The sequence below is a fragment of the Streptopelia decaocto genome (assembly GCF_964273445.1).
Source record: "Streptopelia decaocto genome assembly, contig: SUPER_24_unloc_1, whole genome shotgun sequence".
Taxonomy (NCBI): domain Eukaryota; kingdom Metazoa; phylum Chordata; class Aves; order Columbiformes; family Columbidae; genus Streptopelia; species Streptopelia decaocto.
The window spans coordinates 1-23,377 of NW_028117346.1; the positions used below are offsets into that span (position 1 = coordinate 1).

General features: G+C 58.9%; 2 protein-coding genes across 3 annotated transcripts; both read left to right on the forward strand.

The window, feature by feature from the left end:
• Nucleotides 1-629: 629 nt before the first annotated feature.
• LOC309449905 (phosphatidylinositol 4-phosphate 5-kinase type-1 gamma-like) lies at nucleotides 630-13,547 on the forward strand (the record flags this gene model as incomplete). Its single annotated transcript, XM_082076432.1, has 10 exons — nucleotides 630-714; nucleotides 1,059-1,220; nucleotides 1,384-1,413; nucleotides 2,154-2,292; nucleotides 2,585-2,617; nucleotides 6,697-6,801; nucleotides 7,058-7,190; nucleotides 8,925-8,999; nucleotides 11,148-11,231; nucleotides 11,584-13,547. Coding segments are annotated over 10 exons (849 nt in total), but the record flags the coding sequence as incomplete, so codon positions are not given.
• Nucleotides 13,548-16,291: 2,744 nt separating this feature from the next.
• On the forward strand, nucleotides 16,292-22,456 carry CACTIN (cactin, spliceosome C complex subunit). Of its 2 annotated transcripts, none has more exons than XM_082076425.1 (10): nucleotides 16,292-16,459; nucleotides 17,334-17,817; nucleotides 18,341-18,436; nucleotides 18,835-18,980; nucleotides 19,064-19,226; nucleotides 19,341-19,458; nucleotides 19,664-19,856; nucleotides 20,209-20,331; nucleotides 20,475-20,767; nucleotides 21,799-22,456. In XM_082076425.1, the coding sequence occupies exons 1-10, from the start codon at nucleotides 16,317-16,319 to the stop codon at nucleotides 22,287-22,289; spliced, it is 2,250 nt and encodes a 749-aa protein (XP_081932551.1). In that variant the 5' UTR covers nucleotides 16,292-16,316; the 3' UTR covers nucleotides 22,290-22,456. The 2 variants fall into 2 exon arrangements, with proteins under 2 accessions (XP_081932551.1, XP_081932552.1); XM_082076426.1 differs by having other exon boundaries at nucleotides 20,499-20,767.
• Nucleotides 22,457-23,377: the final 921 nt, after the last annotated feature.

The following is a 23,377-nucleotide window of genomic DNA, read 5'->3' on the forward strand; positions in this document are numbered from 1 at the left end:
GGTGACTGTGTTTCCACTCCAGTAAGCAATCTGGTAATAAACCCCTTGGAGGGTTTCCTTGCTGTCTTGGCTCCCGCAGCAGCCAGGTGCATGTTTACAAAAGAGCAACTTTGGATGGGCAACTGTTTTTTGGCATTGCATACCTCAGCTTCTCTTAAACAATGAGGCAAAGGAAGGTGTAGATGCCAAGTCATAGTAGCACAGTGAAACGTCAGAAGCGGAGACAGCTTCAGTTTTACTATTTTAAACAAGAAGTGCAAACCATTTTAAAGATAAGGAGACCCTTGGCCGAGTTTCGGTGTCCAGGTGTGCTCTGAAGGCCAGACAGCAAAGCCAGAAGAAATTCAAGGTTTGTAATCAGGCCAATACTTTAAAAATGCAGGAAGTCTACAAAGGAATAAAATCACCAAAATCCATTATAAAATTACAGCAAGAATATAATCAAATGCAATCAAATCAAAGGCTTCAGGCTTATTTATAGCATTAATCAGATCATTTCAGTTAAGCCTTTCCATTTTAACACTCTGTCAGTGCTAAATGTTGGGATAAAAAAGACTGCATCGCTCGTTACAGAAATTCTGCCTGGAGGGATAATTTCAGAATTAAACAATTGCTTCTTGCCTTTATAGGACACGGTGTCAGTACACAGACCCAGCTTTTATGCAGAGAGATTCTTCAAGTTCATGACCAACACAGTGTTTCGAAAGAATTCCTGTAAGTACCTATTCCAGGAGCCGCTGCCCTGCGGTGAGGCCGAGGCAGAGCCTGTGTCCGTCTGCAGGGTTGGTGGCTGCAGCCTGGCCAGGCCATTCACCTGGAGCACACAGTCAGGCTGGGGAACAGCAAAGCCCTGGGCTTGTCAGGACTCGCTTTGTTCTGCTCGGGCTCCCAGCCCGGAGCAATCCCTGCAGCCCGACTCGCGCTCAGCCTTTGGAGGCAGCACTTGCAGAGCACACGTGCGTGCGGCGGAGGGCACGGGCCTCTCATTGCGAAGGGAAGAGTGCTTTGGTGTGACCGCAGTTAGTAATTTCATCTTCTCTTTGACTCTTCTCGCCCAGCTCTGAAGTCGTCTCCCTCCAAGAAAGGGCGCAGTGCCTTGCTGGCTGTGAAGACGGCCGGTCCCATGGCTGCGCTTTCCGCCAGCCAGCTTCCCTCGGAAAAGGACGACACACAGTATGATCTCCGCGCGGCCAGGAGTTACCCCACGCTTGATGACGAAGGTAACGGTCTCGTTTGGGGGCTGATGGTGGTGTGATTACCCTCTCTCTCCAAGCAGTTCCTTAGGATGCTCCCCTGTTCTCGGCGAGCTCCCCACTGTGCACCAGCCACATCTTCCTTGATGAATAGAGAGCTCTTCATTGCAGGTCTTGCTGTGCTTTGCAGGTGCTAAACTTAACCAGGACAGGGGAGAAGGTAAGAGGATACTGTTTTGTCACAGGACAAGCAGGTAGTTGACTGGGGAAGCAACGCCTCTGCATCAAAGACAGCCAAATCCCTTCTTCGCAGCACTGTGTGGTTCTGCAATACGAACAGTCGCTTGTGGCACTGCTGCAAGGCAGCTGCTGCCAACTGGCACCAGTAGTCGCAGCCTGAAAGCAATCAGAAAGTTACATTTTCCACCCTTAAAAAAGAAAAAATGAGAGAGGGATCTAATGACAATGTTTGGACAATTACTAGGGCAAGATCTTGCCAATGAAAAGATGAGTGGTTTGATTGTGTGCTGCCCTTTCATCACATCCACCTGGGCTGGATGTGTAGGTCCGTGCTGAAGGACAGGCTCCTCGAGCACGGAGGTGTGCAAAGCAGTGAGCATTCGGTTCAGCTCTTCCTTCACTTGGATACTGAGCTCTGGCGATCCAAGCCTTTAATCTGGCTTTGGTTACCAGTGAGATGTCTTCACTGGTGTCTCCTGAAGCACTGTCGTGCTGGACACGGTGCGTACGGGCTCTCCCTAGAGGATGCCTTGGGCGAAGCTGTTGCGTTCATCAGCCCGGCTCAGCTTCTTGCCTGTTGGTGCTTTGAAGCGACCAGTCCCAGTGGATGGTTGATGGTGGAACAGCCTCACACGGGGCTGCTGTAGGTCAGGTGTTGGTGTTTGACCTACTCATGTTCTTCTTCCTGCATCTCTCCTGCCCTCCGCTCCGGGCCAGCAGGCAGGCCAGACCTGCTCCCCTGCACTCCTCCTTCCTTTGAAGAAGCCACCACGGCCTCCATAGCCACCACATTGTCTTCTACATCCCTCTCTGTTCCCGAGCGATCCCCTTCGGAGACCTCTGAGCAGCCCAGGTACAGGTGAGGACAACGCTCGTCCCCCGCGCCCGCTGGAGTCGCGCTGCTGCCGTTCCCGTCCATGTGCAGATCTCGGCAGGCTGCCCTATGCTCTGGAATGCTAATGATCGATTTTAATTAAATCTCTCCTGGGAGCAAGCAAACACAGCTTTGATGGGATTAATTATTGCTAGGAGAAGTGTCAGCTGTTAAGTAGAACATCTCCCTCATGGGGTGGGGGTTACATTGGGGGGCAGTGTAGGATTTCTGTCTTAAATCCCTCCTCAAACTCAACTGTTGTGGTTTCTCTCTGCAGGAGGCGCACACACTCCTCAGGGCAGGATGGCAGGTGAGAAAAGTGTCTCGTCTCTTGTTGTGCTGCTGCACAGACACCTCCTCACGTCTGTCCTGTGCTGAGGTCTCTCGGAGGGCAGCACATGAGTCTTGGCAGCCCCGAGATTTTGGCATGGTTCACTGCAGGATGAGCCGCTTCCTGCAATCAAACGATCCCTATTTCTCACACAGAATTTTCCTTTTAAGCAGATCTTTCAGTGCTTTGCGAGTAATCTTAAATATTACTCCTGTTATTTGATGAGAAGAGGGACAACCAAGTTGTCCAAATTTACCCACCCAACCAGGACCAGCACTGGGAAGGTCATTTCTGTCCCGTCTGGGTAAGTGAGCCTTAGCAGCAGGAACATTCCCCCCTGTGCATCTGCTGCACCTGGTGCAGCAGCTGTGAGCATGGGAAAGGGATCTGATTTTGTGAGGTGCTGCGCAGCCTCAGTCCCCGGAGAAACAGCTTCAAGTGTTTTCAGAAACTCGGGTACTTTGAGGTTGTTTCTTTTTTTTCCCCCTCCTGTGGCGATAGGTGGCTCAGAGCCAAGGGCAAGGTAGGACAGAAATCCCCTACTGCATAGGGATGTCTGGATTTAGAGGCTTGTATCATATAATTATCTTGCATATTTTTTGCGCTGGTAATAATGACCCCATTGCCTGTGTCAGCGGGATCTGTGTGAGGGCCCTTCGTTTGCTGCTGGCTCTGCCCTCGCTTTCCGGGACATCTTGTGTTGTAGGCGCTGACTCTGACATGCACATCAGAGCCAGAGGAGCTGCTGGCCAGGCTGCCGTCCTCCGTCCCTGCAGTCGGTGTCTGGTGCTTTAGAGGAAGGCAAGAGCTTTGAAGATGAGGGCTGGCACCATCTTACAGACATCTTCCCTCGTTCCTAGCGTTTAGTGATGAGCTGAGCTTCACACCACGTGCACTGGGAAAAAAATCCCTTTCTGTGGTATTTCTCAGTGAAAAATCACAGAATGGTTTGGGTTGGAAGGGACCTTAAAGGTCGTCCAGTTCCACCTCCCCTGCCATGACAGGGACATCTTCACCAGCTCAGGTTGCTCAGACCCCGTCCAGCCTGGCCTGGGGTGTCTCCAGGGATGGTTCATCCACCACCTCTCTGGCCAACCTGGGCCAGGCTCTCACCACCCTCAGGGCAACAATTCCTTCCCCATGTCCAGCCTGAATCTCCCTCCTTTAGTTTAAACCATCACCCCTTGTCCTGTCACAACAGGCCCTGCTCAAAAGTCCGTCCCCATCTTTCTCATCAGCCCCTTTTAAGTCCCGAAAGGCCGCCCTAAGGTCTCCCTGGAGCTTCTCTTCTCCAGCTGAACACCCCAACTCTCTCAGCCTGTCCCCCAGCAGAGCTGTTCCAGCTCTTTGATCATCTTCATGGCCTCCTCTGGACTTGTTCCAGCAGCTCCATGTTCTTCTGAAGTTTGGGGCTCCAGAGCTGGACCAGCACTGCAGGGGTCTCACCAGAGTGGGGAATCCCCTCCCTCCACCTGCTGCCCACGGGCTGGGATGCAGCCCAGGATTCAATCAGCTTTCTGGGCTGCAGACACACATTTCTGGGTCATGTTGAGCTTCTCGTCAAACAACACCCCAAGTCCTTCTCCTCAGCGCTGCTCTCAATCCCAGCCTGGATTTTGCTTGCGATTGCCCAGACCCAGGTGCAGGACCTTGCACTTGGCCTTGTTGAACCTCAGGAGATTCACATGGTTCCAGCTCTCCAGCCTGTCCACGTCCCCCTGGATGGATCCCTTCCCTCCAGCATGTTAACCACACCACACAGCGTGGTGTCGCTGGCAAACGTGCTGAGGGTGCACTCGATCCCACTGTCCGTGTCACTGACTGAGACATTAAGCAGCTCCCGTCCCAGAGCCGATCCCTGAGGAATGTGACTCATCCCTGGTCTCCACTTGGCCACTGAGTCACTGACCACAACTCTTTGAGTGTGACCATCCAGCCAAGTCCTTGTCTATCGAGTGGTCCATCTGCACAATCCACGTCTCCCCACTTCAGAGACAAGGGTGTCATGCGGGACAGTGTCAAATGCTTTGCACAAGTCCAGGGAGATGATGTCGGTTGCTCTAACCTTGCCCACCAACACTGTGACCCCGTTATTGAAGGCCACCACATTTGTCAGGCCCCATTTGCCCTTAGTGAAGCCACGGTGGCTGTCACCACTCACCTCCTTATCTTCCATGGGCCTTTGTGTAGTTTCCAGGAGGATCCGCCGTGATCTTGCCAGGCACAGCGGTGAGACTGACTGGCCTCTAGTTAAATACCTGTGGATGCTTCGCGTCACTGAATCTTGGTAAATTCCTGGCACTGGAGGGCAAGGACCTGCTTGCTGTTGATTTGCAGCACCTGTTGAGGTGTCAGGGACACCTCAGTTCAGGAAAGAGATTGAAGTGCTGGAGCGGGTCCAGAGAAGAGCAACAAGACTGGGGAAGGGACTTGAGCACAAGCCCTATGGGGAGAGGCTGAGGGAGCTGGGCTTGTTTAGTCTGGAGAAGAGGAGGCTCAGAGCTGAGCTCAGCACTCTCTAGAACTACCTGAAGGGCAGTTCTAGCCAGGGGGGGATTGGGCTCTTCTCCCAGGCATCAGCAATAGGACAAGGGGCCATGGGCTTCAACTCTGCCAGGGGAAATTGAGGCTGGAGATGAGAAAGCAATTCTGTGCAGAGAGAGTGGTCAGGATTGGAATGGCTGCCCAGGGAGGTGCTGGACTCAGCGGCCCTGGAGGTTTTGAAACTGAGACTGGACATGGCACTTAGTGCCATGATCTAGTCAATGGACTGGAGTTGGACCAAGGGTTGGACTCGATGATCTCTGAGGTCTTTTCCAGCCCAGTCGATTCTGTGATTCTGTGACTTGAGAAGCACCTCACCTCTGCCGAATCCCCTGTCTGAAACTGCTGAAAACCAGAGACTTAAACTCAGGGACCGTTTGGCAGCGACCTCACGCGCGTGGCCCCCGCGGTGCCTCCTGGACGGCGCTGCTGCCGGACGTGGCTGCTCGTCCAGAAACAGCTCAGGTGAACCGTGTCCTAGAGTGACTGTCCCTGCGCCACCCAGGGAGCTCGGTGACCTGGTCACGAGTAGATCTGTCTGTCACAGATTTGCCACAGCTACAACCACCCCACAGAAGTGTGACCTTCTTTGCTTTTTGCCCAGTTTCTCCATCTCCGGTGCCCGTGTCTCAGCGCGCCCTTTGCAGGGGAGCGGGAACCTGGGGATTTGCAGAGCACTCTGTGATCCCTTGGTGAAACCCAGCGCAAGAACAAAGTTCCTAAGGCATGAATTTACATTCTTGAGCTGAAATGAAAAAGCCCTTGTGCAATTTGCGCAAGAACACGTCACACCTCTGATTATTCCTCCGGGTTTCTGGGATCCACCCCCGCCAGGAGCAGAGCAAGAGCCCAGCAGGGCGCTGAGCAGCGCTCCCAGCACCGGGCAGGACGGTGCTGCTGGGCCCGGAGCCCTCGGCTTGGCAAGCCCTGCTGCTCCTTCCCATGAGGACTATGGAGCCAGCCCCGCTAGCACAAGCAATTACTTTAATAGCACAAGGTATTAAATTGAAGACTGTCACAAACAGCTCCTGAGCGTGCAGATAAATCTGATGTTAACCCTGGAGCGTGCCTGAGCAGCCTTGGTGCACTGGGAGTATCGGAAGAGGTCGGAGGCTTTGGCCCTTGTGTGGTTGATAGATAACTCTGGGCTAATCCTGGACACAGGTTTTCCCCGGAGGCCAATTCTCCTCCGTCCTCCCATACTCCATTTGACACTGCCTGTCTTTTCTGCAGCACTGGCTAATTAATCCCTTTCCTCTTGTCCTCTTTTCCTGCCTCGTTAGTCTGCAGCACTGCAGTCTGACAGGACTGACTCTTTTGCCTGGGATTTGGGGTTATCCGGCTCCTCGGCGCTGGGCGGATCGACAGCTCCGGCTGTGCCGGCAGCGCGGGCAGAGCAGCCGGCTCGCTCCTGACAGGCCGAGCTGGCTCAGGACTCATTCACCTGACCTAAAATTGAGGACTCTGCTTAACTAGAGCCCGGCTGAGCCTTTGGGCCTCTCTTTGCTTTCCAGGTCACACGAGGAGGTGCGGGTTGAGGAGGAGCTTCAGCAGATCAGCGTCGAGCTGGAGCCCAAGTGTGACGTTGAGATCGTAGCTCCTGAAGAAGATGACAAAGAGTGAGTGTTCTGGAGCACTAGGCAGCTTTGCAGAGCCCGGCCTGGTGGCAGCTTGTGCTGGAGGCTTTGTAGGGCACCATCTCTCCTGGAGAGACGGTGTTTGCCCAGTGGAGCTGAGCGCTGCTGCTCCCAACCTGACTTGATCTTTCTAGATGTGACAGTGGAGTGTCTTCAGCTCCTTTACAATAAATCATAGTTTTGTTTTCTCCTTTTCTGATTGCAGCGACTAGACTCTGTAATTTCTTCCCTTCTCCAGGGAGGCGGCTTCTTCAGCCTGTGCCATTGTAACGTCCACAGCTACAATAGAGGTGGAGACGGCCAGCCAGGCCTCCGAGCCAGCCAGCCAGGCCTCGGATGAAGATGACGTGCCAGTCACAGACATATACTTTGTAAGATACCTTCTCTGCCTGGCCTCTTAGGGGTGTGATGGAAAAGGTTGGATGAGGCTGTAACAGTCTCGATTTCAGGCAGTCGGGTGCAGGGCAGCGTCTGCCCCATGTTGAGCACCTTGAGATCTTAACGCTGGATGGGCTTTGAATGCAGGGAGCTGGGTTAACCCTTGGAGAACTCAAAACGGCAGCTGGTGGGGCTCAGTGGGTGGCACGGCTGCTGTGGATGTAGCTGTGGGTGTGCACACACTGGAAGGGGTTATCTGGGCCAGCGTGTTCACTCCCGGGACAAGCCAAGGTGAGCGTAGGTGCCACTGAGAAGTAGAGAAGGAAGAACAGAGGTTCCTCCTTCCTCAGGCAGAGCCTGGCTGCTTTCCTGAGCACAAACGTGCCACGGTGGCCGAGGGCCAGAAGGGAGGTGGTTGCAGCAGGGCTGACCTCTGGCTCTGCTCAACTCTGGCTTTTCCTTTCCCTGCAGGCAGCTGCATTAGGTGGTGCAGTGGAAACCTAGTGCTGAGCCAGGGAGTAAGTGAGGGGGGTGCTGGTTGGCAGCAGAGTGCGGTGGAGCCTGGCGCTGTGTTCCTCTCTCAGCTCGCGCAATGTCTGAGCAGCTCCTGCTGACCAGAGGAGAGTTTTTAGCAACGTGTCCCTGCCCTGTGGATTCCCAGAGCAGAGCGGAGGGTCTGACGCGGGGAGCTCTCCCCGTGCCCAGCTGCTCAAACATTCCCATTAAAAGAGGTGCCCAGCCCCTCCCTGCTCTGACTCGTTTCTGTTGGTTCTGTGGGGATGAGTGGAGCCCTTGTGATGAGCTCCTTCAGGCCCAGCTAAAACCGCAACGTTTGCCTCTCCTCGTGCTTGCGTGACTGCTGCAGAGCTGCTCACTCCTTGCCGAGTCATTGCCAGGCTTGCGGGAGCTCTGGAAGGAATCGGCTCCATTTTAAAAGCTTGTCTGTTTGGGTTTTTATGCATGCTGTTCACAATGCAAACAGCTCCCTCTAACACTGGCTGCTCTTTCTTTGCCTGTGGATGGCAGCTGTGTGCAAGCTGCCTGCAGATAGCGCCTGCTCCACCGGCATATGTCTTCCAGCAAGGGTCAGCTCCTTTTCCTCCCTGTCCCTGGGCATATGGACTCCCCCCAGCTTGAGGGGCGCCTCTCTCTGCAGAGGAAACCATATGTTTGCAGTCTGTGCTCACAGAGAGCGTGACTGACTGCTCATCAGCATTTCATACTTCATCTAAGTCCTTGAGTTTTGCATTAAATGTGTGTCGTGTGCTGTGGAGTGTTTCTCACTGCTGGGATGAAGGGAAAAGCTGATTTGGGTTCTCCCGGGTGCTCTCCTTGGAAAACCACTTGAGCTGGAGCTCCGGTGGGGGCGCAGCAGGGCTGGAGCCCAGCGGCTCCCGCAGGAGTGTTGAGGAGCGGTGCTGGTGAAGCGATGCTGTGTGCAGAGGATCATTCGGCAAGTCCCAGGGGACTGTGATCTGATCTTTGGACGTCTGCTCCTGAACGGAGAGTTCTACACCCTCCTGCTCACCCACAGGAGGATGAAAGTGCAGATCCTGCGGCAGGGCATGGGCGCTGCTCTCCCCACGCACGGCTTTCCCGCCCGCTGATCCGTTCAGCCCTGGAGTTGCCCAGCCCCTTGTTTTTCGCTTTCTCTTTCATCCTCTCTTTCACATCATCCTTTTCTCCTCTGTTTGCTTTGTCACTTCACCCACCCTGGGGCCATCCAGTTCACGGATGGGAGGTACTGGATTTACTCTCCCCGCCAGTGCAGACTGCGAACCACCTCGCGTTCCTCTGGGATTGTAAGTGAACGCGCCAGCGCGTAGGGGAGCAGAGCTGCAGCTTTGAAACACTGGGGCCAGCGCTCCCCTTCCCTCGGGTGCTGCGGCTCTGGACTGTGGGGCCATTCGGAACCAGCCCAGCAGAAACCAGGGAAGCAAATCGAAATCACACAGCTGGATCTCCCTGTGGGGTCTTGCAGAAACGTGCTCTGCCCCGCTTTTCTGCCGGCTGGTGACGCAGCTCCTGCCGCGGGAAGGGCTGCGGTGTCTCCCAGCCCTTAGACGAACTTGCAGGCACCAGACCTGGCCAGAAGGCAAAGGCACCTGAGTCTTTGTAGGTGATGTTAAGCTCAGCTCTGTTGGGCCAGGAAGCCAGACAGGGTTCCAAAGAGACCATTAAGATGTTTTGAAGCTGCTAAAAATCCAGTTGCAAATACAAGCGTTTAGGCTTGTGACTTGTTGTCTTTCTGGTAGCTGGGATAGCGAGCAACTCATAAAGCCAAAGGAGTCAGGTGCTGCTGCTGGGTCAGGTGCAGTTTCTGCCCTCCGGCCCTTCTCAACAGCACCCAAGTGCTCTGTGAGCAGCGAGGGTTTTCCTTTCCGAAAGACGCAGGGAGACAGATGAGCATTTAGGGCCTGAATCCAGCTCTCAGGCTGCTGTTAGTATTTCATTTCTCAGGCTTTGGGAGAGCTGGAGTCCTCCGAGGGCAATGGCAGCGCTGTCGCGGCCTCGGCACAGCGCTTTGCGTGGCCTGGTCCTGGCAGCACCCTGTGCACCAGGCAGGGGCACCAGGCGGGTTCTGGGGGACACGGGGGCACGAGGATGGTGCTGCACCGATGGGGACAAATGGGCAGCCCCTCCGGGCAGCACCTCCTGCCCCTTTGGCTGCCCCAGCACCGGGAGGGTTAATCCCAAGCACCGGATGCTCCTTTATCTCCCTGCTGGGTTTGCAGCTCCCTGTATTCTCTGAGGCTCCAAAAAAGGCAGCTGGAGACTGTGGTTCAGTCAGGATGGATGAGAAACAGGATGTTGAGCTTTCCTGTGCCTCTAGCAGAGCCCTGTAAGAAGCTCCAGGCAAGAGTTTCTCTTCCTTCCTTCCTCCCAGCGGTCTCTGCTAATGAAGCTGCAATTATCGAGGGGGTTCAGCATGCAGAGCCCAGTGCTTCAAAGCTCCTCTGCCTTCTTGTAGTTTCCTGTACATCGTAGACTGTTACACTTGGTTCCCAGGCTGGGAACCCCCCCAAGCTTCTTCCAAGCACCCAGTTCCATTTCTGTTCCTTTGCAAACCCCAGGCTGAGTCCAAGGGGGCAGTTTCCTCTCTCTGGGAGCGCCTCTGGACCCCAAAGAGCCTGTTTGCAGGGGAAGTGGGTCCCCCGGCAATGCTGGGAGCAAACGCCGGCGCCTGAGCCCGCCTGAGCTCCCCTGTGCGGTGTCAGCAGCAGCCGCGTGTTCTGTCACACCAATACCCGGTGCCATAAGCTGCTCCCTTGACACTCATTCCCTTCCCCCTCATTCTTTCCAAGATCCTGTTGTGTTTTGCCTCCTTTGTCGTGCTTGTTCCCATCACCCCGCTGTCCCCAAGACTCTCACCAAGAACTGTTTCCGTTCTGTGGCCACCATCCACCACGGTCTAACCCACCCACCTTGCTTGGCCCACAGGGAGGGGGAAGGCACAGCAGGCCAGGGCAGGTTCCCCTGTAAAGCTTCTGAACACCAGAGATTGCAGCGTGTAGCTGGGGGGGCTGGGAGCAGGAACCCGGAGCTGTCCCTGCCCGTAGGTAAGTCCCTTCCCACAGCTCTTGGTGATGCTGTTGCAGGGAACTGAGGTTTCCCTGGCATCTCCAAAGCTCTACAAATCTGTCCTGCGAGAGCAGAGGTTGTGCCGTCCCCAGTGCAGCTGGAGCAGGGTCCAGCGTCAGCTGCTGGCACCCGTCCCTGTGCCGGCTGCGGGCGCAGGTACGTACTGAGGATGACGATGAGGAAGGTTCCTCTGCTGAGGGCTGGCACTGAGCTCCTTTCTCTCCCTCCAGGTGAACAGCTGGTTTTACTGTATTGTTTCCTACTCTTTTTATTTTCTCCTTTTATTTTTGTTCCTCTTCTCTCCTTTGCTCCCTGCTCTGCTGCTGCTCTCCTTGCATTCTCCCCGCCGTCTCTGGCCACTCTGGCAGCCGACAGACGAGAGGAGTTGGGTTTACTCCCCGCTCCACTATAGCGCTCAACTCCACTCTGTCTCCGATGAGGAGAGCGATACAGTAAGTGTACAGAAACGTGTGCTGGGTGCCCGCGGGTCGAGGGGGGAGCTGGCTCTCCCTCTGCACGGTCAGCTTGCAGAGGGGCCCGTGCGCAGGAGGGGGCTCCGGCATGGCTGTGGCAGAGCCGGGCTGCGTCTCGGATCAGCTCCGCGCCGGCGGGCGAGATTCCGGCTGCGCAGCGAGGGTTGTGGCTTGCTCCAAATCCTTTGGTGCTGTGGAAGCTTTGGGGAGCTGAAGTTCTCCAGTCGTGTTGTCGTTACTTCTCTCTCTGACGCTCGTTTTGATTCTGGGGAGCTGACTGGGCGCAGGGTGGGTGCTCGGGCATTGACTCTCTCTTCTCTGCCTCTTGCAGTAATCTCTATGCAGACACAGAAGCCCCAGAGAGCAGCGATTCCCTCTGCAGGTCGATGTGTTCCCTTTTCGTTGATGCAGCCGTTCCAGTGGGATGGGGAAGAGCTTGCTGACACCAGTATTGCTGCACTGCAGGATCCCGGGCACTGCGTTTCAGAACAGAGCAAAACTATAACCATCCATTTCTACTTATCCCAGACATGGGCAGCAAAGAAACCACCCGCTCACCCACAGCTCCCACCGGAGACATCCAGCTGGGTGTAGAGAACCCTGGTAGTAACACAGTGTTTTCCAGACGTGCACTACCGTAGCTACCTATCCATGTGTGATACTGTGAACCTTTTTAATTTTTTAATCATGTATTTATTTCTTTTATCTTTGCACAGAGACAGCACAAATGTGCTTTTTTAAACATTTAGTTTACTGCACTTTTTTTTTTTCTTTTTTTGTTGTTGTTGTTGTCATATATTTGTGCATCAGAAAGGAGTTTGAGACCTCACTGGAGAATTGGTAGGAGCACGTTGCTGGGGACGGCAGGGACCGGAGTGGCTTCATTTGAGGCAGCAGTGTGGTCTGATGGAGTCAGGAGGTTTAAGGCTGTCCAGACTCTGCCACGGTTTTGCCGAGTGACGTCAGGCAAGTCATTTAACCACTCTGTGCCTCGGTTTCCCCTGTGCTAATGGGTGTACAGTACCCACTTCCGTTAAAGCACTTAAACCTTGGGATGAACGGTGCTATGTAAATGCAATGTATTAAAGGCCATTGAATAGAATTGCTCCCATGTTACAGTAGTCCAAAGTAGCCATGCCAATTTACTTGGATTCAAAACTCACTGGTGACTGGTCTTGATCTGTAACACTGCGGGGAAGCAAACGATTCCTGGCGCCAGCGACGTGCTCAGCTCGGCTCTCCCGCGGACGTCCCCACGTGCTGCACCGCGGCGTCACCGCGGCGTCACCGCGGCGTCACCCCGGCCCTCCCTGCCCGCAGCTCCGTCTGAGCGGCTGCCGCGGCGCTGCCGGCACCGGGCACGGCCACGGACAATGAGAACTGCAGCTCTGGGAACCGGCCGCGCTCGAGTGCGAGTTCCTCCGTCTGCCCAGCCCCACGTGTGGCTCGTCCGGACCCGCAACCTGCTCGAGCCACGTAGCACCTCGCATGATCACGGGTGTACCCGCCTGCCCGGTGCTCGGCGGTCACAACGCTGGGTTTCCACGTATCCCCCGTACCTCAGGGCAGCCGAGGAGGCGCATCCGCACGCTCCGGAGCCTGGCGCCCCGTGCGGGCGGTGGGGTGTTCACGGATTCTGTTGGACAAAAAGCTGGGTGACTGGCATGTTGCCTGTGGTAACATCTGCTGTTGGAAATTGCTGCTTCGGATGTCTGAGACGGTTTGCTTTTCGAGGGCTGCAGACTTTGGGCGAGAGGATTTGGTGTCACTGGGTGCGTTCTGATCAGGCTCATCCACCTGGCAGCAGGACACACACACAATAGCGTTGTCTTGAACTCTGCAATCCCATCCTCATCTCCAAGAGAGAAGAAATCAGTTAGACCAGAGGGAGCCAGGTCTTATTCACGTGTTTTACAAGCCTCACTTGATAAAGAGCGTCCAAATCTCTTTATTCTCATCACAATCTTCAGACTGTCCTTGGGATTCCTGGTGGAGGAGTGAGGAAGTGGGACCGTTCTCTCGGGGCACAGTCCCCCCCGTCTGTCTTCACAACAGCACTCGGGATGGGTTCATTCAGGTCCCAGAAGGTAATTGAGCTGATGGGAAGCTCTTCCCCTCTGCAGCATGTTGAGGATCTTCATGAACTGATGTTTTCTTGCCTAGAAGTACAGGACCCAGACTTCCCCGCTTACCTGCAGATGCTGTTCTCGTGAGCACAGGACGGGGACCTTGCAAGCTGCTGCATTACGTGTTTTCTTGTATTTACCAAATAATCCATCAAAAGTCTTTCAAGAACCTCTCCCCTTTCAGTTGCTACCTTGTTCACCTCGTAGTGTTGCTCCGTGACCCCCACGCTTGGCTGGGAAATGGTCCCTGACCCTGAGCGGCACGGGGGCTCGGCCGAGGGGAAGCGGGAGGATGCGGCCCTTCCAGCCTGACCTGCGCTGGGCTGCACGCAACAGGCTGCGAAATGCTGAGAATTCAGCCTTTGGGGTTTTTCTCCTCCAGAAGTGTACGATGCCTTGTGTAGAGAGGCCAGAGGGAGCTGCAGCTTCAGCCGCTGCGCTGGAGGAGCCCGGGAGGTTGGGCTGCCCTGGGACCACCTGTGTCAGCTGGTGGGTTTAGTCTCCTCGGGTCTTTCCAAGCATCTGGGTTAACATGGCTTAAGCATCATTGGGAGACTTTATTCCTTCCCCTGTTTCTGGGTGGTCTCTGAAGCCGCTTGGCCCCTGCGCAGGGAGCACCTGCGTCCCCTTCAGGGAGTGTCTCTGTGAATGAACTTTGCAAGCTGGAGCGGTGCTGGGCCCGAGAGATGTGGGGAAACCCAGACCCTTTGCAGTGTGTTCATTCCATGCGTCATCTTTCCTCAAGTGTTTGGGCTTTTTGAGACAATCCTTGAGCAGTTCTATAAAGCTGGACCCTTTGGAGCGAGCGGGTCTGGACACGGAGGGTGTTGGTCCTGGGAGAGGATGTGCAAAGGACTTAGAGCAACTCTGTCGATGTGAGGGGACAGGAGGAGCCTTCCCTTAGGGAACGGCTGGTCTGAAATGAAAATTGCCCCTTTCCAGGCTCACACACGCTCCCCCGCTGTGTGTCACCTCCTGTCCCCTTAGCTCGGTGCTGGAGGGGAGGCTGAAGGGCCCTTATTGCTCCAGGCTTGCCCTGAGCCCCCTCTGCACGGTGCTGCAGCACCGGAGCGGCGGGAGCTCCGCCGTGTTTCCCAGGCACGGTCAGAGAGCAGGACAGGGTCTTGCCCATGGCAAAGAGCATCGGCCCTTCATTGGGGAAGAGAACGGCCGCCTGCCCTCGGTCTGAGGATCCGAGTGGGACACGAGTTGCCGGCACTTTCTGTCGGGGTTCCCCAGTGCCCCAGCCGCTGTGGGCAGGTGCTGGCCCTGCTGTGACCCCCCACTCTCTCCAAGGAGGCTCCATGTTTCTTTTGCTCTCCCAAGCTCTGAGCAGAGCAGCTGTTTCCCAGAGCTCTGTTGGCCGCCGCTCTCCATCCCCATCACCCCAGCGGGACCCCCGCTCTGCGGGACGTGCCCAGGGCCGAGGTGGTTGCTGCCTGCTGGGGATGGATGTGGCAAGAGAAACCGGCATCTCTGTGTTGTTGCCATCGAGCTTCTGTGACGGTTCTGCCCGTGGCAGGGACGCGGGGGGCAGAGCCAGGAGCGCCGAGCGCTCGAACGGGGTCCCGCGTTGGGTGCCGCTGGCTCTGTGCGGGTCCCTGTGCGGGTCCCTGTGCGGGTCCCTGTGCGGGGCTCTGTGCGGGGTTCTCTGCGGGTCCCTGTGCGGGTCCCTGTGCGGGGCTCTGTGCGGGGTTCTCTGCGGGTCCCTGTGCGGGGCTCTGTGCGGGGCTCTGTGCGGGTCCCTGTGCGGGTCCCTGCGCGGGTCCCTGTGCGGGTCCCTGCGCGGGTCCCTGTGCGGGTCCCTGTGCGGGTCCCTGTGCGGGGCTCTGTGCGGGTCCCTGTGCGGGTCCCTGTGCGGGGCTCTGTGCGGGTCCCTGTGCGGGGCTCTGTGCGGGTCCCTGTGCGGGGCTCTGTGCGGGGCTCTGTGCGGGTCCCTGTGCGGGTCCCTGTGCGGGGCTCTGTGCGGGGTTCTCTGCGGGTCCCTGTGCGGGGCTCTGTGCGGGTCCCTGTGCGAGGCTCTGTGCGGGGCTCTGTGCGGGGCTCTGTGCGGGTCCCTGTGCGGGTCCCTGTGCGGGTCCCTGTGCGAGGCTCTGTGCGGGGCTCTGTGCAGGCTCTGTGCGGGTCCCTGTGCGGGGCTCTGTGCGGGTCCCTGTGCGGGGCTCTGTGCGGGTCCCTGTGCGGGTCCCTGTGCGGGGCTCTGTGCGGGGTTCTCTGCGGGTCCCTGCGCGGGGCTCTGTGCGGGGCTCTGCGCGGGGCTCTGCGCGGGCCCGGCCCGGTGCCAGGCGGCGCTGCGGGAGCCCCGCGGGGCTGGGCGGGCTCCGCGCGTCCCCGGCTCCGGCCCCGCCCGGCTCGGTCCGCCCGGCCGGCTCGCGTCTGCTGGTTCTTTCTGCCGTGCGTGATGAGCCCCGAGTCCGTTCCCGTTCCCACTCGTGTCCGTGGCCGCTCTGCGCGTGCATCGAATGTAACGGCGGGGCCGCGGCGCCACCCGCGGGCGTTGTCACGTTTCTCTTTTGTTTCTCTTTTTTTGGGGGGTTAAGTCACGAGCGCTTTTCTTTCTTGGTTATTTTGAGGTTTTTCCCCCCCCGCTCGGGAGCCCTTTTTCCAGAGAGCTGTCCATGGCTGCTGTCTGTCTGTCTGTCCGCGGCGCTGTGATAAAGCTGTATCTGTGCTGTGCTCCGGCTCCGCCTCCTCTGTCCCGCGCCGCCCGCGCTTTTGGGGAGAAACGGGAGGAAAATGGGACGGGGCGGGATGGGGGCGGGGTCGGCCGGCCGGCACCGCCTCCCGCCGGGGCCTCACCTAGGGGCTGCCCGTGCCGCCGCCTGCGCCACCCACCCCTCGAGCGGCCGCTGGCCTCGCCGGGCTTGGCCCAGGCGGCGCGGCGGGCAGCCCTGTGTGCCGGGTCCTGCCAGAGGCCCCCGGGGCGGAGCCGCAGCCGATGGGGTCGGGGTCGCGCAGCCCGGCCAGGCCGCGCCGGTCGCGATCGCAGCGGCGGGAGCGGGACCGGGAGCGGGACCGGGGGCGCTCCGGGAGCCGGGAGAAGCGCCGGAGCCGCAGCCGCCGGCGGGAGCCGAGCTCGGGGTGAGCGGGGACCGGGCCGTGGAGCGGCTGGGCCTCGTCTGAGGGGCCGCGGGCCCGGGGGGGCGGGAAGGGGACCCGCCCGGGGGCCGCGGGCCAGGCCAGGCCGGGCCCCTCTCCCGCCCGGGGCGCTGCTGCGGTAAAGGCGCCGGGGGAGCGCGGGGGGAGGCCGGGCTGGGCCTCGGGCAGGGCGGGGGCTGGAACAGGGACGGGCAGCGGTTTGGAAACCTCGTCGGTGGCCCCAGCCAGCCCGTGTGGGCCCCTCAGCTCAGGAAAGAGATTGAAGTGCTGGAGGGTCCAGAGAAGAGCAACAAGACTGGGGAAGGGACTGGAACACAAGCCCTATGGGGAGAGGCTGAGGGAGCTGGGCTTGTTCAGTCTGGAGAAGAGGAGGCTTAGAGCTGAGCTCAGCACTCTCTAGAACTACCTGAAGGGCAGTTCTGGCCAGGTGGGGATTGGGCTCTTCTCCCAGGCATCAGCAATAGGACAAGGGGCCATGGGCTTCAACTCTGCCAGGGGAAATTGAGGCTGGAGATGAGAAAGCAATTCTGTGCAGAGAGAGTGGTCAGGATTGGAATGGCTGCCCAGGGAGGGGCTGGACTCAGCGGCCCTGGAGGTTTTGAAACTGAGATTGGCCATGGCACTTAGTGCCATGATCTAGTCAATGGGCTGGAGTTGGACCAAGGCTTGGACTGGATGATCTCTGAGGTCTTTTCCAACCCAGTCCATTCTGTGATTCTGTGTGGCCGGTTGTCGGCTCTGCCGGGAGCTCCGGTGCCGCCGGCGCCGCTTCCCGCTGCAGGAAACGCCCCCCGCCCCGGGGTGCCCCACGGAGCCGCTGTCAGCTCCCAGCTGAACCGCCGCTTTCCCGCCCCAGCTCCGGCTCTGACGATGCGAGACAGAAATGGAAGAAAAAGAAAAGCAAGAGCAGCGATCAGCACCGTAAGAGCCAGAAGAAACACCGCTCGCGGTCCCGGGATCGCTCCTCCAGCTCGGAGCGCGAGAGAGACAGGAGGAGAGCGCGGAGCAGAGAGCGGCGGCGGAGGAGAGATGGCTCCGGATCCTCCGTGTCCTCCCTCAGCTCCCCCTCCCCGCCGCGCTCCCGGGGCAGCGAGGAGCCGGGGCAGCAGCTGAGCCTCCAGGAGCGCCTGAGGCTGAAGGAGGAGAAGAAGAAGCAGGCTGCACTCATGAAAGCCTTGGAGACCCCTGAGGAGAAACGGGCTCGCCGGCTGGCCAAGAAGGAGGCCAAGGAGAGGAAGAAGCGGGAGAAGATGGGGTGGGGAGAGGAGTACATGGGTTACACCAACACCGACAACCCCTTTGGGGACAACAACCTGCTGGGCACCTTCATCTGGAGCAAGGTGAGCTCTGCTCCACGCCGCCTGTTGTCAGAGGCAGCTCGGAGGGGATTGTGCCCCTGCAGCTGCTGCGGGACGGGACGGGGAGTTATGGGGTGTTGGGGGGAGCTTTGCTTGAGGTGAGAACCTCTCTTATCGCTACAAGCAGCCATGTGGGAGTAAAGTAGTCGTCTGGGGCAGCAGCTGGGTGATTCTGGCAAGCTCAGTGGGGTTTTACCCCTCTCTCCTGAAGACCAAGGTCTGTGGCCAGGGCTGTGGGGCGAGGAGGTGGGTCAGGGTGCAGGAGGGAGACCCAGACCTGCTGGGAGCTGCCAGCTGAGCGCTGGGCAGCATTTACTGGTGCATTGGCACTGGCCAGTTCAGTTGGTATCCCCAGCCTTGAGCCTGGGTTTTGCTGAGGTGTTTCAGGAGTAGAATTTGGGGGATTTGGGGACTTTGCACTGGATCAGAGCTCACTGGAACGGCAGAGGTGAGGGCCTGTAGAGGTTACTGGGTTTCACAGCTTCCCTTGGCCACTCTGTTTCAGGCGCTGGAAAAGAAGGGGATCAGCCACCTGGATGAGAAGGACCTGAAGGAGAGGAACAAGCGAATCCAGGAGGACAATCGGCTGGAGCTGCAGAAGGTGGGATCAGATGTCCCCTCCCTCCCACCATCTGACAGAGAACCCTGTGGACAGCCCAGTTCTCCCAGTTGCTCACCTGGAAGTCTCCTTGTTCTCACTGGGGGTGCCTGTAGGCTGTAGGGTTGGGGGGCTACAGTGTGCTGAGTTCTGCTGTTCCAGGGTGAGGATTTTCTTGGGGTTAAGTCCAGCTTAGGAGGTGCTGAGGAAGACAAGTCATGGCACTGAGGCACTTGAGCATGCCCATGTCCCCTGTGTCCCCTGTACTCCCAAGGGCTGTCAGCGAGCAGCCTGGTCCCCCAGCTCTCCATCCACACGGCTCCTGGCTGGTGAGCAGCGTCAGGGCTGCGCGGGGATGCGCATCCTGCCGGGGGCCTCACGTCTCCCTCTGCCCCGGGCAGGTGAAGCAGCTGCGCCTGGAGCGAGAGCGGGAGAAGGCCATGCGTGAGCAGGAGCTGGAGATGCTGCAGCGGGAGAAAGAGGCAGAGCACTTCAAAACCTGGGAAGAGCAGGAGGACAACTTCCACCTGCAGCAGGCCAAGCTGCGGTAGGTGCGCGGTTCCGCAGGGACAGGCCCCCAGGGAGCAGGGGGTGGGTGGCACCGCTTGCTGTCCCTCTTCTCTTGGCCAGGTCTAAGATCCGGATTCGGGACGGGAGGGCAAAACCCATTGACCTTCTGGCCAAGTACATCAGCGCGGAGGACGACGACCTGGCCGTGGAGATGCACGAGCCCTACACGTTCCTGAACGGCCTGACCGTGTCAGACATGGAGGATCTGGTGGAGGACATCCAGGTGCCGGCTCTGCCACTGCTGCTGAGGGGCAGCAGCTCAGGGCTCCGCCTCAGCTCCGCGTCCTGCCCGCGGTGCGGAGCTGTGCCTGACGTCCTGCTTGTCTCCTGCCGGCAGGTTTACATGGAGCTGGAGCAAGGGAAGAATGTGGACTTCTGGAGGGACATGACCATCATCACGGAGGATGAGATAGCCAAGCTGCGCAAGCTGGAGGCCTCTGGGAAAGGAGGGCCGGGTGAGCTGGAGGGCAGAGCCGGGGTGGGGGTCACGGGGCAGGCGGGGGGTGGGCGAAGCAGCACGCAGGGGCTCAGTCTCAGAGCGGTTCTCTGGGATCTGCTGGGTGGGTCCGGTGGGTCCGGAGCGGCCGTTGCTGCCGGCAGAGCCCCGAGGGCCTGGGTGAGCGCTTGGGACTGACCGGCTGCCCTTGCCCGTCTGTTCAGGGGAGCGCCGGGATGGCGTCAATGCCTCCGTCAGCTCAGACGTGCAGTCCGTGTTCAAGGGGAAGACGTACAACCAGCTGCAAGTGCTGTACCAGGGCATCGAGAGCAAGATCCGGGCAGGAGGACCCAACCTTGACGTCGGGTACTGGGAGAGCCTGCTGCAGCAGCTGAAGGCTTACATGGCTCGGGCCAGGTGAGAACAGGGACCGTCCCCTGGCCAGGGCTGTGGAAACGGGCAGCGCAGACCCCTCTGTGAGCAGAGTTGGGGAGGCACAAACCTGAAATCTTTGGTGGAGGAGTTTTATACCTTTTCTGAGATGGCTGGTTCTCCCAAGAGGGGAGTAGGGCTTGGGCACTCGGTCCCTTCTCCAGTGGCAATGTTTCCAGTGAGGTCTCCGAGAGGGAGCTGAACTGGAAGGTTTTTCAGCCCCAAACTGTACAAAAGGCAGCAGATTTCTGCAGGGGGTGGTGGGTGTCACAGCTCTGAGCTGTGTGGACATGAAGCGGTTCTGCTGGGTGGTTCCTCACGGCTCATCTCTTCACAGGCTGCGGGAGCGGCACCAGGATGTGCTGCGCCAGAAACTGTACAAGTTGAAGCAGGAGCAGGGTGTGGAGAGCGAACCGCTCTTCCCCATCATCAAGCAAGAGCCCGCCTCCCCCAGCGACAGGTACACAGCCCTTTCCTTGGGCAGTGCGGTCATCCGAGCCTCTCGTGTGGGGCACCGGGGACAGAAAATCCAGCCTCGTGCTCCCGTCCTTCCACAGACAGACCCCAGGTGGGCAGAGAACCAGGGTACCATCCCCGTCCCAGTTCTCTCTTCTCTCTTCCTTGCAGGCTGGACCCAGAGGAGAGCCTGGTGGTGCAGCCAGGGCCGTCCTCGGAGCCCGAGGCTGAGCAGGACGCAGAGGCCAAAGCGGAGGCTGAGGGGGAAGCCGTGCTGATGGAGGAGGACCTGATCCAGCAGAGCCTGGACGACTACGATGCGGGGAAGTACAGCCCGCGGCTGCTGGGCCCCAACGAGCTGCCCTTCGACGCCCACGTGCTGGAGGCTGAGGAGGACACTCATCGGCTGCTGCTTCTGCGACAGCAGCTCCAGGTCACAGGTAGAAGCCCTGGGGTGCGGGGCTGGGGGGACGCTGCTCGCGGAAGAGGGTGGGTAGGGGCTGGCGCTGGAGCACGTGTCCCGAGCTGGCCTGGCAGGGGTGTCCCCAGGCGGCCAGGGGCACCGCGGCCTGGACAAGAGCAGGGAGCTGTGGCTGCGGGTACCCGCCTCAGGCCCTTCCCCTCTCGCAGCCAAACCACCAAGCTGGGGGGCTGTGGGCAAGCGGGGAGGGTGTTTTGGGTGAGATATCACACAGAATCACAGAATGGACTGGGTTGGAAAAGACCTCAGAGATTATCGAGTCCAACCCTTGGTCCAACTCTAGTCCGTTTACTAGATCATGGCACTAAGTGCCATGGCCAATCTCAGTTTAAAATCCTCCAGGGCCGGTGAGTCCAGCACCTCCCTGGGCAGCCATTCCAGTCCTGACCACTCTCTCTGCACAGAATTGCTTTCTCATCTCCAGCCTCAATTTCCCCTGGCAGAGTTGAAGCCCATGGCCCCTTGTCCTATTGCTGATGCCTGGGAGAAGAGCCCAATCCCCACCTGGCTAGAACTGCCCTTCAGGTAGTTCTAGAGAGTGCTGAGCTCAGCTCTAAGCCTCCTCTTCTCCAGACTAAACAAGCCCAGCTCCCTCAGCCTCTCCCCATAGGGCTTGTGCTCAAGTCCCTTCCCCAGTCTTGTTGCTCTTCTCTGGACCCGCTCCAGCACTTCAATCTCTTTCCTGACCTGAGGGGCCCAGAACTGAACACAATACTCCAGGTGTGGCCTCCCCAGTGCAGAGCACGGGAAGGATCACTGCCCTTGGCCTGCTGACCACGCTCTTTTGGATACGGGACAGGACACCATTGGCCTTCTTGGCCACCTGGGCACACTGGTGGCTCTGCCCGGTGCCCACCTGGAGCCCACAGGGCAGCACGTGCATCTCCGTGTTCTGCTCTGCATCCCCTGCCCAGCATCTGCTGCTCATCCCGCTGCACACCTGGGCCTGGCTGGCACTGCAGGACCAGATGTCACCTCTCGTCCCTACAGGTGATGCCACGGAAAGCACCGATGACATCTTCTTCCGGAAGGCCAAGGAGGGCATGGGTGCAGACGAGGCGCAGTTCAGCGTGGAAATGCCCCTTACGGGCAAGGCCTATCTCTGGGCTGACAAGTACCGGCCCCGCAAGCCCCGCTTCTTCAACCGGGTGCACACAGGTTTCGAGTGGAACAAGTACAACCAGACCCACTACGACTTCGACAACCCTCCCCCCAAGATTGTGCAGGGTTACAAGTTCAACATCTTCTACCCCGACCTCATTGACAAGCGCTCAACGCCCGAGTACTTCCTGGAGGCCTGCCAGGACAACAAGGACTTCGCCATCCTGCGCTTCCACGCCGGGCCGCCCTACGAGGACATCGCCTTCAAGATCGTCAACCGGGAGTGGGAGTATTCCCACCGGCACGGCTTCCGCTGCCAGTTTGCCAACGGCATCTTCCAGCTCTGGTTCCACTTCAAGCGTTACCGTTACCGCAGATGAGGGGCTGCTGGACCCCTGGCGTGGGGGCTCTCATCCCTTGTCACAGGCACTGTCCCAGAGATGTCTGCGGAGCCTGGCCCAGCACAGGGCCCCTTCTGGAGGGTTTTCGCTGTTCTTTTACCCTGAGGGACCTGAGACTTTGGTATAAATAAATAAGGGTTGTTTAAGCCGTGGCATCCCAGGCATGGGCAGCCTGCGCTGCTCCGTAGTGTGGCTCCTGCACCTCAGCACCAGCCAGTCCCGCGCTGGGAGCTCCCCTGCTGCTCTGGGGCTGGGCAGCGCTGGGGGTGTCCTCACCCCCTGTGTCCCTGTCCCTACATCCTCTCAGCCCTGTGCCCTCCCATTCCAGCCCCATACACTCCCCGTGCCTGTGCCAGCCCCCTCCCCCCCCACGCCAGCCCGGCCTGGAGCCTCCGCAGCTGGAGCTGCTGCCCCTTTGCTCCCGCTGTCACCGACCCCCAGGCCCATCGCCCTCCCGGGCAGCCTCCGTTCTGGCACATTCCCCCTGGTTTCCAGTGGCCGGGGAGCGGCAGCAGCGCCCTGGCTGCAGGATGAGCGGTTCAGTGGCTGCGAGGCGGCTGCCTCCCGCGGGGAGGAGAGAGGGGGTGTGAGATGGGACATCTCCTTACAGGGAAAATCTGCTTTCCCTGGCCCGTGGTCCCTCCCACACTGTGCCCAGGCGGCTCTTGCTCCCATGGGCTGGGGCAGCCGCGTTCCCCAGCCCCCCAGCGTGAGGCGGGGGGCCCTGAGGGCCTCGAGCGATGCTCAGTGGGTTCGGGGCACCTTGGCGAGTGCTTCAGGGCTGAGCTGGGACTCGCTGGCGTCGGTCACCCCTGGGATGGCTCCTCGTGGCCCATCCCCCCCAGGTCCTGACCCCTCGGGTGTCCCTGTGGGTGCTGAGGGAGCAGGAGATGCCGGTGCGTGAGTAACACCCGGCAGCGCAGCCTCCAGGAAACCTCTGTCTCAGCCCTGAAATCCTGCAGCAAGGTTGTTTCCTCCCTGCGGGCCTCCCTGCATCCTGCCCATGGTGCAGCCCCGCGGTGAAGGGGCGAAGCGGCTGCCCGGGCCCCCAGCACCGTGGCAGGGCC

Bases quoted from the DNA above. Each gene is read 5' to 3' on its own strand.
- CACTIN (XM_082076425.1), top strand. From the start codon at position 16,317: ATGGGGTCGGGGTCGCGCAGCCCGGCCAGGCCGCGCCGGTCGCGATCG. The intron at 17,818-18,340 runs GTGAGCTCTGCT...ACTCTGTTTCAG, and splicing joins GCACCTTCATCTGGAGCAAG to GCGCTGGAAAAGAAGGGGAT. The intron at 19,857-20,208 runs GTGAGAACAGGG...ATCTCTTCACAG, and splicing joins GCTTACATGGCTCGGGCCAG to GCTGCGGGAGCGGCACCAGG.